Consider the following 14,058-nt stretch of genomic DNA (forward strand, 5'->3'; position numbering starts at 1 on the left):
AATATATTCTTTATGTACAAATGGGAGATTACTTAGGAGCTGATACTGGAGAGAACTACAAATCCAATGCCTCCAGTCGCAACTGCACCAACGATGGATGCAGGTGAAGACCAAAGCGACTGCAACCAACTGTTGAACGACTTTTCTACGCGCTTAACATTGAATGCACGAAGCCGGTGTTGAGTCTCCTTTTGCTCCAACTCTTCAAGAGATAATGTAGAAGCGTTCTTTTCTTCATTCAAGAGTTCCTGTTTTTGATATGTTAAACAAATGGCTCAAGCTGGTTTCTTTTTCCAAAAAGTAGACCTACCGAACTTACATTGGTATCTTCGGGATTATCATCTGCTCCGATAAGTGGATAACGTTGTCGAGTCAGTTCCACATTTTGGACATTGCCGAAAAAGTCGGTAACCTTTACTTGATCTAATGGACGTTTAAATAAATCAGAGCGAATTCCAGGGTGCGATGCAATCTTAACAGGATCATATGAATCAAACTAGAGCATAAAGCGGTTATACGTCAGTCAATAGAATTATGTTGCACAATAAGAAATTAAAAAAAATAATGTTTACCAGATTCTTCAAAGTTTTGTCGCTTGTCATATCAATTTTCTCAAGGAACTCGAGATTGTAATAAGTGTATCCGTCGATTACTGCTACACCCAAATCATGATCCGTATGATGCTTTTAGGAGGAAAAAAACGCATTAGAAAATAATCGCCATACTACCATATCAACGGGAGTAAACTATTATACAGTAAGCATCCGACAGCTTACCGAGTACGAGCTTTCGCCTAATCGACTACTTCCAGTTGCCAAAATGTTGGGAGAGTAAATCTTGCTATACATTGTGTTGGCTTGGCAGGTGTCAATCATGAAGAGCATTTCGTTGTATCTACACATTGAAAGCATTGTCAATACACGCAATGACAAGGATAATGGATTCATAGAGTGAAAAGACTTTACCTCTTCTTCTCCCACATTTGTTCAAAAGAGTCAGCGAGATCATATGCACTAATTTCTTCGGCATCCTGGAATTTTAAAAACTCATCGCCACCATGGCCTGTCATGTAAATAAGAACGTTGGACCGATCATCGGATAAAAGACGTTTTGATCGTGGGGTATCGGGGGACACACGTCCTGCATAACATAAGCAAACATATGGGAGAAATGTGTGGTTAGTAATCCGATGTTAATACAATAAAGCAAGGAGCGCACGCACCACACCATTGTTTCTTACCAGTAAGCATGCGAATGAAATTCTCGACAGTAACTTCATATCCACGATAGTCAACCTCAACGTTATCACCATAAAGATCCAAAATACGTGCTGCATTGTTGTATACGGTTGCTGGATATTTGTTGCGAGGATTACATGAAACGTCGTCCGCTAACATAAGAATAATATTCGAGTCGGGAATACCCAATCGTTTGACGGTGCGGTACATGGAAAGCGTGTTGGCGACATGACGATAATTGAACCAGAACCGTGAGGTGCATACCTAATTTTGAAAAGTCCAAGCATTGAGTTAAAAATGAGACGAATAGTTTGCCTTGAGAGCATACATTGCATTACCAGCACTGCCCAATTATTGGTATGGCCACTCTGACTAAAGAACCCTTCCACTTGTTCATCTCGAGAAGGTGATGAAGCAAGGCCCGTAGTAGCACAAAGTGCAAACAAGGCGCTCCATGCAAGTAAGCAGTAAAGGATGGACCTTAGCATGTGTGGTTAATGGGAAAGGAGCGAATGTAAATCTATGTTTTTTAATGGAGGTATCAAGAGAGGCAGAGTATTGCGGAGAAAGCGATCAGTTTTATTAATGGTTGCAATGCCGAAAGGATATCAGTGACAGCGACAGCACCTGCTATGATAGAAAACGCTCTGCCATGTGAGCAAAAAATAGGCGATACAACAAACAAACCACTAAGCAACTGCCAACCTTAATAATTGCCTGAAGATAATACATAAATCAATGTACAGAAAGAAAAAGTACTTCTTTCAGTATAGGTTGATCGTTGTATGGGTAATACACATTATGGTGTGACAGGAATTACGGACTATCAAGAGAGGTGTGTTGCTATGTTTGTCTGTATCTGTATGTGCTTCGATACACTACAGTGATGCTAACGTCGGATAAAGCGTGGGTGTTTCTGCGTCGTTTTCTGGCCTACCACTGCAAGATGGGGAAAGCAATCAATGAAGACAGATACGTTGTACGTGTGGTTGAAAGGCAGCATGTGGCGAAATGCACAATGACCCACCACACTCTGTGCTGTAGTAGTCAATATATCAGTTAAAAGATTAGTTGACATCCATCAAATGTCTTCAGAATAAAACGACAAAAATGTACCCAGGTATGTACGTGCGCGAATCTTGCACGTTTGTCCATGAAAATGACGCAGTGTTTCAAAACTTACACTGTTGTGACAGTTCTATCTAGATAATACATAAACAGCGCATTTGTCTGTTAAAATGTGTCATATGCGAGTTTATGTTGGATTTTAGAAGAGTGAAATAAATAGGGGCAGGGACGTAAATGTCAAAATGACTGACGTGATGATGGTCTGTCAACAGTTTCCATATATTCTGGCAACGTTTAAAAGAAGATAACGCAAGGACAGAGGCCTTGCAAACTCGGCGATGATGCGCTGGGTCATGAGACAGACTTGTATGTTTACAGTACGTCGAAATGAATGTTAATTCGCTGGAAAGATCACTGTGACCGAGCCATCTTGCTGGGAAGTGGATATACTGTAATAATTATCAGATCTTACCAAGAGGAAATATTTACTAACGGTCGTATGAATGATAGTATAACCATATGAGTTATTGTTTTCTGCCCCTTATATCGTACAATACATCAGAGAGTGGTGATGATTTTGTACACTACAATGATATGATATGCAGTTTTAGAAGAGAAGAAATCAACTACACACCCAGAAAGATATATGTTGATCTTCCTTTTCAACGCTTCACGATGGTCGAAGAAACCTCGCAGCCTCGATCGATTGCTATTCTTTTACCTATGTTTTTTAAATTGTGTCTACCTCTATACGTCAAAATTGATCAATATAGAAGTACGGCAAGAAAGTAACAAAAACTTACTGCCTCACCTTTTATAACTCCCATAATGGCGCAGCCCGCCATTTATCATTTAGCATGCTGTTTAAGTAAGAGCAGTTTTTTGCGACACTTTAGTTGCTTCGTGCACGATACGATTAAAATTCGATTTTATTAATGACTCAATGAACGCTGCGCTCGTGAAAGCATGTCCGCTCTAGTCCGGTCTCAAAAGTGGAGAATAAAGAAACCCTGATCAGAGGAAACAGGGAAAAGGTCGAAGGAGGGAGGGGAGAGTAAATCTAAGGTGGGGAGAGAGTGCAAGGGTATAGACATGGAAAAGTGAGTAGAAGAGGGATATCTAGCTAGAGGATAGGGGGCAAGATGGCATTTTCTTGTGTTTTTGCTTTTTGCTTTCTTCGTTTTATTTATATAAACTGATATATACTATACAGGGGCAGGAGGTGGAGGAACAATCCATTTGAGAAGGTCGGCGCCGGGTTCGACATCAAAATACTGCTGTAGATCAGTGCTAGGGTGTTGGTGCGCATCAAGTTCAGCAAGTATTTTGCAGATGATAGGGCCAGGTGGTGCGTAAGTGCTGGATGCGTCGAGGTGATTGCGGCTGGGAGTGGTGCAGTTGGTTTAAGACATAGGACAGTGGGTCTGTAGTGCAGTTATGGCTGATGCGGAGACGAGTGTGTATGCGCAGACACTGAATCGCGTGTTGTTTGTTGAAGTCGGCGTGGCGGCATGTTGTACAGCATTTGCGTTCGCCACCAACCAACCAGCCGAGACGCCAGCGAATGCAGCGACTACGGTCCTTGTTCGACATTGGCAACCATAAAAATGGGATCAACCCCAAGGCTCGTGCACGATACAGTGCTTATGGTCTCAATTGGCAGATTTAAGAATTCCAAATGGCGGCCTACAAAATGTCAATTCGCGTTTCTTTCAGATTCTTTACTTTCAGCATGAGCAATAAACTTCACTATTTTGTAGAAGATAATCGAGGCTCGATTAACACAAAAAACGATATCGAAGCTATGGACTACATCACTGAAGAAGGACATGAGTTTCATTTGGAAAAATCAACTGACTTGACAATTTATAAACTTATTCAACATACTCCTATTGAGCTTGACCCTGAAAGCGAATGGCGACTAGATATTACCAAAAAAAGTCAAAAAGATGAAGGCTGAAGGCAATACCTCCACAGATGAACAAAAAACACCGTTTTTGTACAATTCGAAGATAAAGTTTTTCACAGCTACAAAGTTTCAAAGATTGATTGGTGTTTCTGAACGAACTGCTCAGGGCCAAAATAATAGAAATTGAGCCTTTTTATCTAAAAATTTTCATCATTATTCTTATTCATTTTATTATTGAAATTATTATCATTTATATATATAACTTCCTTTTTTTATTTTCTGTATTGTGATTTTTTATTCTGTTTCTTTGTTTTACTTTATATTTATACTCAAATACATTATTATAATCTTTTTTTATCTGTATACTAAATTGTTTAATTTCATCATCAAAATTTATAATTACTTGTTTAATATTTAGCTCCTCTATTTTTTTTGTCAAAAACATTCTTTTTAAATTTTTGAAAAATGATTCATCATTTAATATATTTTTAAAATTATCTATCTCATCTACTTTTATTTCATAATATAATATAATATAAAAATCAATTTTGTTTTACTTAATATATATCTTATAATTTCTGTAAACTACTTAAGGATAACTCCATTTCTTTTTGTTAGGTTATTGCCATAACTAACCCTGCCACATCATTTCTTAATCAATTTGCAGACACAAACAAGGGCAAGAAGAAGGCCAGATACTTCAACGTATGTGTATATGTGTATCTATATTTTTATTGCAATGCCTATTAGGGGTCGCAATCTGACCCGTGGGTCAAAACCAACCCGCGGGTTGAGGACGGGTCAATAGGTCGCGTTGATGCTTTTCTGACCCACGGGTCGACCCGTCCAACCCTTGACCTGACCCATTGACCCATTGTGACCCGTGTATACATATAATATATATGAGGTACTTAATTTAAGTAGTCAATCTTCTTGTTGGGAAACATCATTAGTTGTCAATATGTCTGCTATAGAACTATAGCATAAAACGTACTTAATTCTTTTTATTGTGGGATTATACTTTATATTCAGCAGTATGGGATAAGTAAGCTATAAGCAATATTTATGATAGGAGTAAAGAAGTAGCAATAGTGCAATGAGAATATACAATGGGTATTAATCCCTATCGATAGTTTAAAAAAGGTTTCAATAAATATATATAAATAATTGTTTAAAAATATATGGGAAAAAATAAAAAATTAGATTATAATTTTTTTATTTTTAAAACGTTTAAGATATTTTTTTAATTTTTTTTAATTCGTATAATATGTTTATGTTTCATATAAACATAATTAAACCATTAAAAATATAATATTCTTTTATAATTAATTCGGCCCAGGCTAGGAGGTACGACAACGCCCAGTTTAATTAAAAAGCAACAAAGTTAGATTTTTATTAGAATGCTTGACAGTGAAATCCTTAACTAAAATTAATTTACTGTTTACAGTAATATTAATTGTTATGGATTAAAACTCAATAGAGGGTGGCAGTAAGAGACGCGATTTAACAAAAGACAGAAAAGTTGAGAAAAGAAAATCGAAGGAAGAAGAAAGAAGTGAAAAGAAAAGGGAAAAGAGAAAAGGATAAGGGGTATATAGGGAAGTCGATTTTCAACCACACTTTAAATATTATGCTTTCTACAAAGCATGTGAGCCCAAGCAATTTTTTTGTGATGGCACAGAACCCTTTACCTTTAAGAATAATCGCTCAAAACGTAGATGTTGCTAGCACTGCTAGGAATTTGCGTGCCATCATCTTAAAGAGCTATATATATGTATGGAGTTTTGCACTTCCAGTGCTCAAGTTCAGGCTGATCAACACTTCCTTCATCACTGCATTGGAACCAGTCTTGACCCGTCAACTCGAGTTTTGACCCATTGGGTTGAATGGGTTGGGTCGGGTCAGTGTTTTCTTGACCCACGGGTCAACAGGTCAGACCCTTGACCCGACGCGACCCATCCAATTGCGACCCCTAGTAAGGAGGGAGATAAATGCGTTTATATTTTCTACTGGGAGAAATCCAGGGACAATAGAGCCATTTTGATATCTGAAACCGAAGTAGTGGGCCGTCGTAAGAATTCAAAGATAATGCCTTGCCAAATTCGCTCTTTTGTTGGACAGGTATGATAAATAGCAAATGGTGGGCAGAGTCAATAGTAACTAAACAGACAGGGCACAGAGAAGACTCGAACACATTAGGTATGATACGATTTAACAGGACACGATGTGGAATACATCCTGTAATCAGCCAGTATACTACAATTTGTTGAACAGCGGTAAATGACAAAGACCAGAAAAATTTCCAATAGGCAGCAGATATTCTTAGAGATAACGGAGCAATCGTCGAAGCTTGGACTGTTCTTCGGAATGGATTCATCAATAAAAATGCAATTTCGCATATAATCCATATCTATGGCTGTCCATTCCAAGATCCATTCGAATCTTGTGTTGATACGATTAATATCGTTTCGAGCTAAGGGTGGAGCAAGATAGCTTCTTCACTGAGAGACAACACCCATGCAAGATAAAATTACTGACTGTGATTTTCTTTAAGCTAAAGCTCTCAAAACCTCTGGCTAGACTTTCGACAGCTTCTTTCGTTGCAAAAGGGGTTTCTTCATACAGCTTAAAGATGAGGCATTTTTGTTCATCTTGAAGTTGGCTACGAGGGCGACTAACAGTGTTGGTCCTCTTCTCGTAAATGTTCCATCCAGGCCCAATTTCTATTATTTTGGCCCTGAGTAGTTCGTTCAGAAACACCAACCAATCTTTGAGACTTTGCAGCTGAGATAAACGTTATCTTCGAATTGTACAAAAACGGTGGTTTTTGTTCATCTGTGTGGTTTTGGTAGGTATTGCCTTCAGCCTTCGTCTTTTTGACTTTTTTTTGGCAACATCTAGTCGCCATTCGCTTCTCTGAAGTCTCATCTTCAGGGTCAAGCTCAATAGGAGTATGTTGAATAAGTTTATAAATTGTCAAGTCAGTTGATTTTTCCAAATGAAACTTATGTCCTTCTTCAGTGATGTAGTCCATAGCTTCGATATCGTTTTTTGTGTTAATCGAGCCTCGATTATCTTCTACAAAATAGTGAAGTTTATTGCTCATACTGAAAGTAAAGAATCTGAAAGAAACGCGAATTGACTAAAAAAAATCGCTATTTAGTTTTTGCAAAATGGCCAATTGAAAATTTCTAGTACACTGATTGGCATTTGGTAGGCTGCCATTTGAACTTTTTAAATCCGCCAATTGAGACTGTAAGCACTGTAAGCTATTGTCGACTACGAAAGGTGCGCAGCATATCAAGGTTAAGCAGCTATTGCCCGTTACAGGTACTACGGTAAAAAGCGTAGCGGATGATAACATCATGACTGGGTCAAACCCTCGACCTTCTCTTTCTTCGTAGCTCTCCCCTCCCATGCCTTCCGAATACTACAAGCTCAGCACTAATCACTATAATGTTTCTTACATCCTTGACTTGATTATGTAGCTGGATCTTGGTGAGTCGGGCACGTCAATGTTTTTCTAGAAAAGTCTTTCCCAAGTGTCGTTATCATAGATATCATCTCTATCATCACCGCCCTCCCGTTATGCGATAACATCATATTATGCTCTGTAGTTTCTTTCGCTATTTACACTTTCAAATCAGACGAAGCTACAGTCTGTGTGAGTGTAAATTATAGCCATTAAATTTTTGTGCAGCTATGTTTGCATCAATTCATCGATCATGAACCATGCTCTGTGGCTCCTAATGGTGTAGCTAAATATCCTCCTTGTGGAACCACATGTGTTTACAGTGTTTTGCGTTTAAGAATATAAAATTTGGGGGGACTAAATCCACTTTTTGAATCCGTCAACGAAATTTTCCTGTCATCAGTGAAATTTTTGGAAGAGTAATATAATTTTTGTTGGATCAGTGTAATTTTCCATTATCTAGTATACAGTGTTTCCGAAATTACTTAACGCACATTTCGAAATCGGTGTCGCACCTGAAAAAAACAGATGTCGGATTTCCAAAAAGCAGATGTCGGGATTTTTTTGATCAACTTGTCGCGCTTTTGGTTTTGACTTGTCGCCAAATCAATTGTCAGGGTATCGTACCACCTACTACGTATATACTTTAAAAGTGGTAATCGTCCAGGTGCACGTAACAACCAACCTACATACAAAATCAAATAAAAAGAAAAATAGATGCACAAGATGACATAAAATGGATACAATGGGTATACGTATTTTATTTATTCATAAAGTAAGATGGAGAGATATAAATACAATAAATGAGGAGACAGAAGGGGGTACTAGTTTAAAGGGGAGTGAGCCAAAGGAGAATTAATAGCTGATGGGATTACAGATCTTTTTTTGCCTTTGTGGCCAACAGGGGTGATTTCATCGTCTTTCAAAGCTGCGACCGTCTCCAATAAGTAACCACACATGCAGTAAACCAACTCCATGATGGGTACCAATTGCTTTACACATACATCAGGATCAGTGGGAAATTCTACTCTTTCCGAGTATGTCAATCGACATGCAGATCCTTTTGGACTATCCAGGATAATAACACTAATATGAAATCCTATAAATAGATCTTTGTCAATAAAATATAGATGTATACATCATCACCCCCCCCCAGCAATATCTTACCAGATATAATAAACGCAGCTATTTTGGCTTTGTGAATACACGAAGGAAATGCGTTTGTTAAAGAAACAAAAAAGTCCTTTAACATCTTTGGAGCTTTAAGTCCACTTTCGCAGAGTTCTTTTGTTCCGGTTTCCCCATCATCTGCTAAACGAACTTCTGAGAATGCGATTTCATGATTGAGATATACACATTTCAAATCTAGTTGGCAGCCTGATATTTGTTTAGTGACAGCGTCTGTTGTAGCTAAAGCTCGGTTCTAGTTATGTCTCACTGTTGATGCCAAAGATTATTTCTTTCCACTAAGCATAGGAACCACAGTTAGATATTATGTTACATATGTTTACAAATGATGTAATAATAACTTACGAGCTTGCTCGGATTTTTGTAGATGAAAAGCATTTGGCAATAAAAAACCAAATGCGATATTCGACATCGTCTTCAGTAAAGTCGTCAGCAAGGATGTTGTAGTTGTATAAATTTACTGTTTCTTGGATCGTATTCCATGCCCAAAACAAGTCTGGCTGTTTTGCTGGATAAAAATGTTTTTCCATGAGAGCATCATCCAATGCATCGACTGTTTTCTATTTTTTTTTCAGAAAAGATAGGTTTAACCTTCAGTTATCTGTATGTATACGACATTGTAAATATTGTACTGATCTTACCTTTCCTTTGAATGAGTATAAGTACTCATTGAGCTCTTTTGGTAATGGCTCATCGAATTCAATTGCTTTAAAATCATGGATATCATTTAAATCCTCTTCAGTGAATTTGTTATCGTAAATGGGATCATTCGGGTTGATAATCATCGAATGAACCGGGCTACATAGCAACAACAAATTAGCATAATTAAACATGAACACAACTTGGTATATTATAAACTTATTGTTCAAAAGGTGTTTTCATGGCAGTATCTTGCATAACTTCTTCAAGAATTGCTCCACTTGGTAACCGCTAAACATTACCAGCCTTAATGGCATCATCATACTTCTTTTTCACCTCTGCAAATGCTTCTTCTGTCATAATCCTTCCTGAGTGATTGCTCTTGCTATTGGAAGTAGTAGTGGTAGCCTGTTTTTTCGCTTCTTCAATTTTACTTTTGATTCTGGGCCAGTCAATTTCCTGCATGCATAATAGAAATCATCAGTATATTACAGTAAAGATATAGCAATAGAAAAAAATTACTTACTTCTTCTTTATTTACTTCAATTTTTTCTTGCCTTACTACTTTGAAAAAGCTTTTTGACCATATACGACATAAGTTTTGGCGCAAATCAGTCATACTGGCGATTTGCTTGAGATTTCTGTCAAAAAATTCCTCTGAGATTTAATCAATAATTTAGTGATTACAAAATATTCCTAATTTTTTATCAATGGCGCATATGCATTACCAACTGTTTCTATATAAAAACAATTAGTAGTAAGTTTTTTATTGGTAATAAAAATTTAAATTAATTATAAAATTGAATTTTTATTTTCTAAAAAAATAAATTTCTCAATAGATTTAATCAATTTTTATAATGGTTGCACTTAATAGTTTTCTTCCAATTAACCATATACAATTACGTATTAATCTATGTAATGAAATAGGTACTTTCATGGAAACTGAATTTGACCATTTCTTAGAAAAAGAAAAAAAAATAGTTGAAAGAATACAAAAAAAGGTAAATAGAAAAATAAAGGATTTATTTTCTTCTAATCATTTCTTATATCTATCTATAAATAATAATTTTTGTACACATATATTTAGAAAGGGTAAACATGAAGGAGAATTTTGTGCCCATAAAATTAGAACAAATTTAAATGGTAAAAAACCAGATTATCTTTGTTGCAGACATAGTAAAAATCATATTCCAAAAAAAAGAAAAAAAAATGTGAAAAATGAGAAAATAGTTGAAAAAGAAATTGAGAAAATAGTTGAAAAAGAAATTGAGAAAATAGTTGAAAAAGAAATTGAGAAAAAAAAAGAAAAAAAAAAGAAAAAAAGAAAACCCATAAAAATTACAATAGGAAATCCTTTTTTCTTATGCTTTAACAATATTCTTCCTTAAATTTTTTATATAAATTCTATTATATATATTATGTTCTTTTATAATATGCCTAGACTATGCTTTTCAATATATGCTTTCAATAAATCTTTTTGATTAAACAGATCAATAGATAACCAACTATTATCATTATTACTATATCCAACCCATTTTACCTCAAATAAATATATATTATTTTCTTTTTTATGTCTAATAATACTTTCTATTTCATATGATGTAGTTGACCGCTGTTTTCCTTTTATATTTCTTCTTCTTTTTCTAGTACGTTCATTAAAATTAGGTATATCATTATTACTTTCATTATTTTCTGAATTATCAGATTCAGTATTATCTATAGCCATTATATTATCTGATATAGTCATATTTAATAAATTATTTTGTATCTGCACCATTCTATCTAGTTTATTTTTATTTTGTTCATTATTGCTAACAACTATATCCACTAGTTTTTTCTCAGTAGGAAAATCAAAGTTATTACTATGCCATAATTTATGATGTGGCAAGATAGGAACATTAAATAATTCAACAAATTTATTTATATTTTTTAATAAACATGCTACACGAAATTGAAGATTGTAAAACTTAACATTATCCATCTTTACAATTGATTTATTATTGTTGAAACGATAAAATTTATTACCAATTTCAGAAAATTGATTTTCAATTTTAGTTCTAAAGCTTCCAAATGTATTATTAAACTGTTCTTCAGTAATTGTTAAATTTTCATTTATGTTTTTACGAATTGGATAAACAAAATTATCATTACTAAATTCATACCCTTTTTCATTAGAAAGTTCAGTAAATTGTGTTATAAATAGAGTATATCCACCATCAACTGCTAAAGTATCATTTTGATTCATCTTATTATAAAGTTTCATATTTAAAAACATGCTACCATCAGAACTATCTGCACAGAATTCACTTTTAGATATAAAAAGTATCATATCATTAATATCAGCAGCAAATTGAGTACGTAAACCATTTTTCTTAAATTTGTATGAATATAAACGTGACCTATCTAAATCTGTATCTGTATAATTAATTCGTGAGTCATGACCATCTAAAATAAGTGTTACATGTTTAAATAAATCAGGATTGTATTTTCTAGCAGATAAGATACGCAACTTTATATTTGAAAACATATTTATTAATGAATCATTTACTATTTTATTAATTCGTTTATAATTTTCTTCATCCATCCAAAATTTTTTATAAAAAGTATGAAATGTACTTTGAGGTAAATACTTTTCAATACCATTCCCAGAAATTCCTGAAACTAAATGATATAATAAAAATAATCCTTTTTCAATTTCAAAGTATGGTGCTGGATATTCTTTATTTGTATACAATACAACTAAAAAGAAAAAAATAGCAGTATAACCTAATTTCTTTAATAATATATCTTTAATTTTTTCAATAAATTTAATATGCTTAATTTCTGTTCTATGTTTAAATCTATTATATATAATAGGCCAATTCAAATCAAGAAAAGTCCAATAATTTGCAATAATAAATTTTACTTCATCTGTAATTAATGGTGTATAATCTATTTGATCCATCATTTTATTTATAATATAAAATTCAATTTATATAAAAAATTAATTACTTTTTATAAAAACAATTATATCTTTATAGCTATATAAGTATTGCAGTACCTACAATCACTAGATTATTAAAATTGTATATATCTTTTTATATTTATTTAAATATTAATTATATCATAAATAACAACAACCATGAGCTTCAAATCATCTTCCAAAAAAAAGAACAACAGCAACAACAACAACATTGACATGTTCTTGTTTTTTTCTAATGGCAGAATAAATGAACACTGTTTATGAGGCATTTGTAGGCAAATGTTTAGAATGATTACCATCATTCTAGGGTTATGACTACCATCATAATGACCAGCTAACCACGTCATCGAAAATCAAAGTTTTTCTCTAACCACCCCTAATTATATTGATCATTATTTATCATTTAAAAATAAAACTTAACAACTAAATATATAAAATAAATAAAAAATAAAAAAATTAATAAAGTATTGAACAGCCTACAATACAAATATTTATCTCTTTTCTTAAAAAATAGTTTATTGATAGAAATTACCCTAGCATAAAAACATAATTTGTGTTACAAATAATTGTTTTTTAATATATATAAATAAGAACATAAAAAGCCTGTTAAGGGTTTATTGTTATTATTGTTATTGTTATTTATTTTGAGGAGGAGGAGGAACAGAAAAAGAAAACAATTTGTTTTATTTCTCTTATAAATCATATAATAAAAAGAGAAGTGCTACGCGTAAGAGTTTTTTTTCTTACGCATACGAGTTTTTCTGAGTGGGTTTTTAAAGTGGTTGTGTTGTGAAACCTTGTATAGCCAATCCAATTGCCGGTCTTACACGTACGAGTTTTTTGCTAAAGGAACTGAACAGTATATGCGTACGAGTTTTTGTCTATCCATCAATCTTCCGTTTTTTGAATGGCCTTGTCAAAATAAATAGCTATTGTCATACTTCTTGATGTACAAACTGCTCATTAAATGGGCGCAATGGATTTATTTACGCTGTTCTTTTCGAGATCTTACACATCTGTTCTGCCACCATACAGTAATAGCATATATAAGTTTTGCACTCGCTTCTTTTCTTTAAGTTCTTGGCCTTTTCCCCAATATTTGATGCCACACTAAGCGATATCAGGACTCTAATCAATCAAACAACTCACTTGTTCATGTGAAGGAGTTTTCTACCGAGTCCACATAGGTAGCAATCACTTATAAAAGAGCTCTAGGCAGCGCTCTTTTACGCTTACGAGTTTTTTAACCTGTTTCCATGTAAATCATAAGTAGCAGGGACACGTTTTGACAGTTATCTGCTTACACGTACGAGTTTCTTCTATCCTGGTTCCACGTGGATCATCAGAAGCTAGGATATGTTTTGACAGCTATCTGCTTACGCATACGAGTTTCTTCTATCCTGGTTCCACGTAGATCATAAGAAGCTGGGATATGTTTTCACAGCTGTCTGCTTACGCGTACACGTTTTCTCTACTCTGGTTACAGTGGGTTATTTGTTATTTGAAAACCGTTCAACAGCTCCACAGGAAGTGGAAGTCTCATAGAATAGTTGCTTACTATACTTTCGAGTACTATATGCTC

At 34.4% G+C, this 14,058-nt stretch overlaps 3 protein-coding genes across 3 annotated transcripts; all 3 read right to left on the reverse strand.

Moving 5' to 3' along the window:
- Positions 1-512: 512 nt before the first annotated feature.
- On the reverse strand, positions 513-1,726 carry BDB00DRAFT_772299 (peptidase C13 family-domain-containing protein; the record flags this gene model as incomplete). The annotated part of the gene is made up of 5 exons (XM_053120033.1): positions 513-683; positions 777-894; positions 966-1,140; positions 1,241-1,502; positions 1,577-1,726. The coding sequence occupies 5 exons, from the start codon at positions 1,724-1,726 to the stop codon at positions 513-515; spliced, it is 876 nt and encodes a 291-aa protein (XP_052974822.1).
- A 5,391-nt stretch (positions 1,727-7,117) lies between these two features.
- BDB00DRAFT_735300 (uncharacterized protein) lies at positions 7,118-7,321 on the reverse strand (the record flags this gene model as incomplete). Its single annotated transcript, XM_053118378.1, has 1 exon — positions 7,118-7,321. A coding segment is annotated over one exon (204 nt), but the record flags the coding sequence as incomplete, so codon positions are not given.
- A 1,012-nt stretch (positions 7,322-8,333) lies between these two features.
- Positions 8,334-10,133, reverse strand: BDB00DRAFT_791811 (uncharacterized protein; the record flags this gene model as incomplete). The annotated part of the gene is made up of 6 exons (XM_053121063.1): positions 8,334-8,372; positions 8,692-8,773; positions 9,221-9,383; positions 9,467-9,476; positions 9,517-9,673; positions 10,099-10,133. The coding sequence occupies 6 exons, from the start codon at positions 10,131-10,133 to the stop codon at positions 8,334-8,336; spliced, it is 486 nt and encodes a 161-aa protein (XP_052974824.1).
- Positions 10,134-14,058: the final 3,925 nt, after the last annotated feature.

The sequence above is a fragment of the Zychaea mexicana genome (assembly GCF_025766255.1).
Source record: "Zychaea mexicana strain RSA 1403 chromosome Unknown BDB00scaffold_106, whole genome shotgun sequence".
Lineage (NCBI taxonomy): Eukaryota > Fungi > Mucoromycota > Mucoromycetes > Mucorales > Lichtheimiaceae > Zychaea > Zychaea mexicana.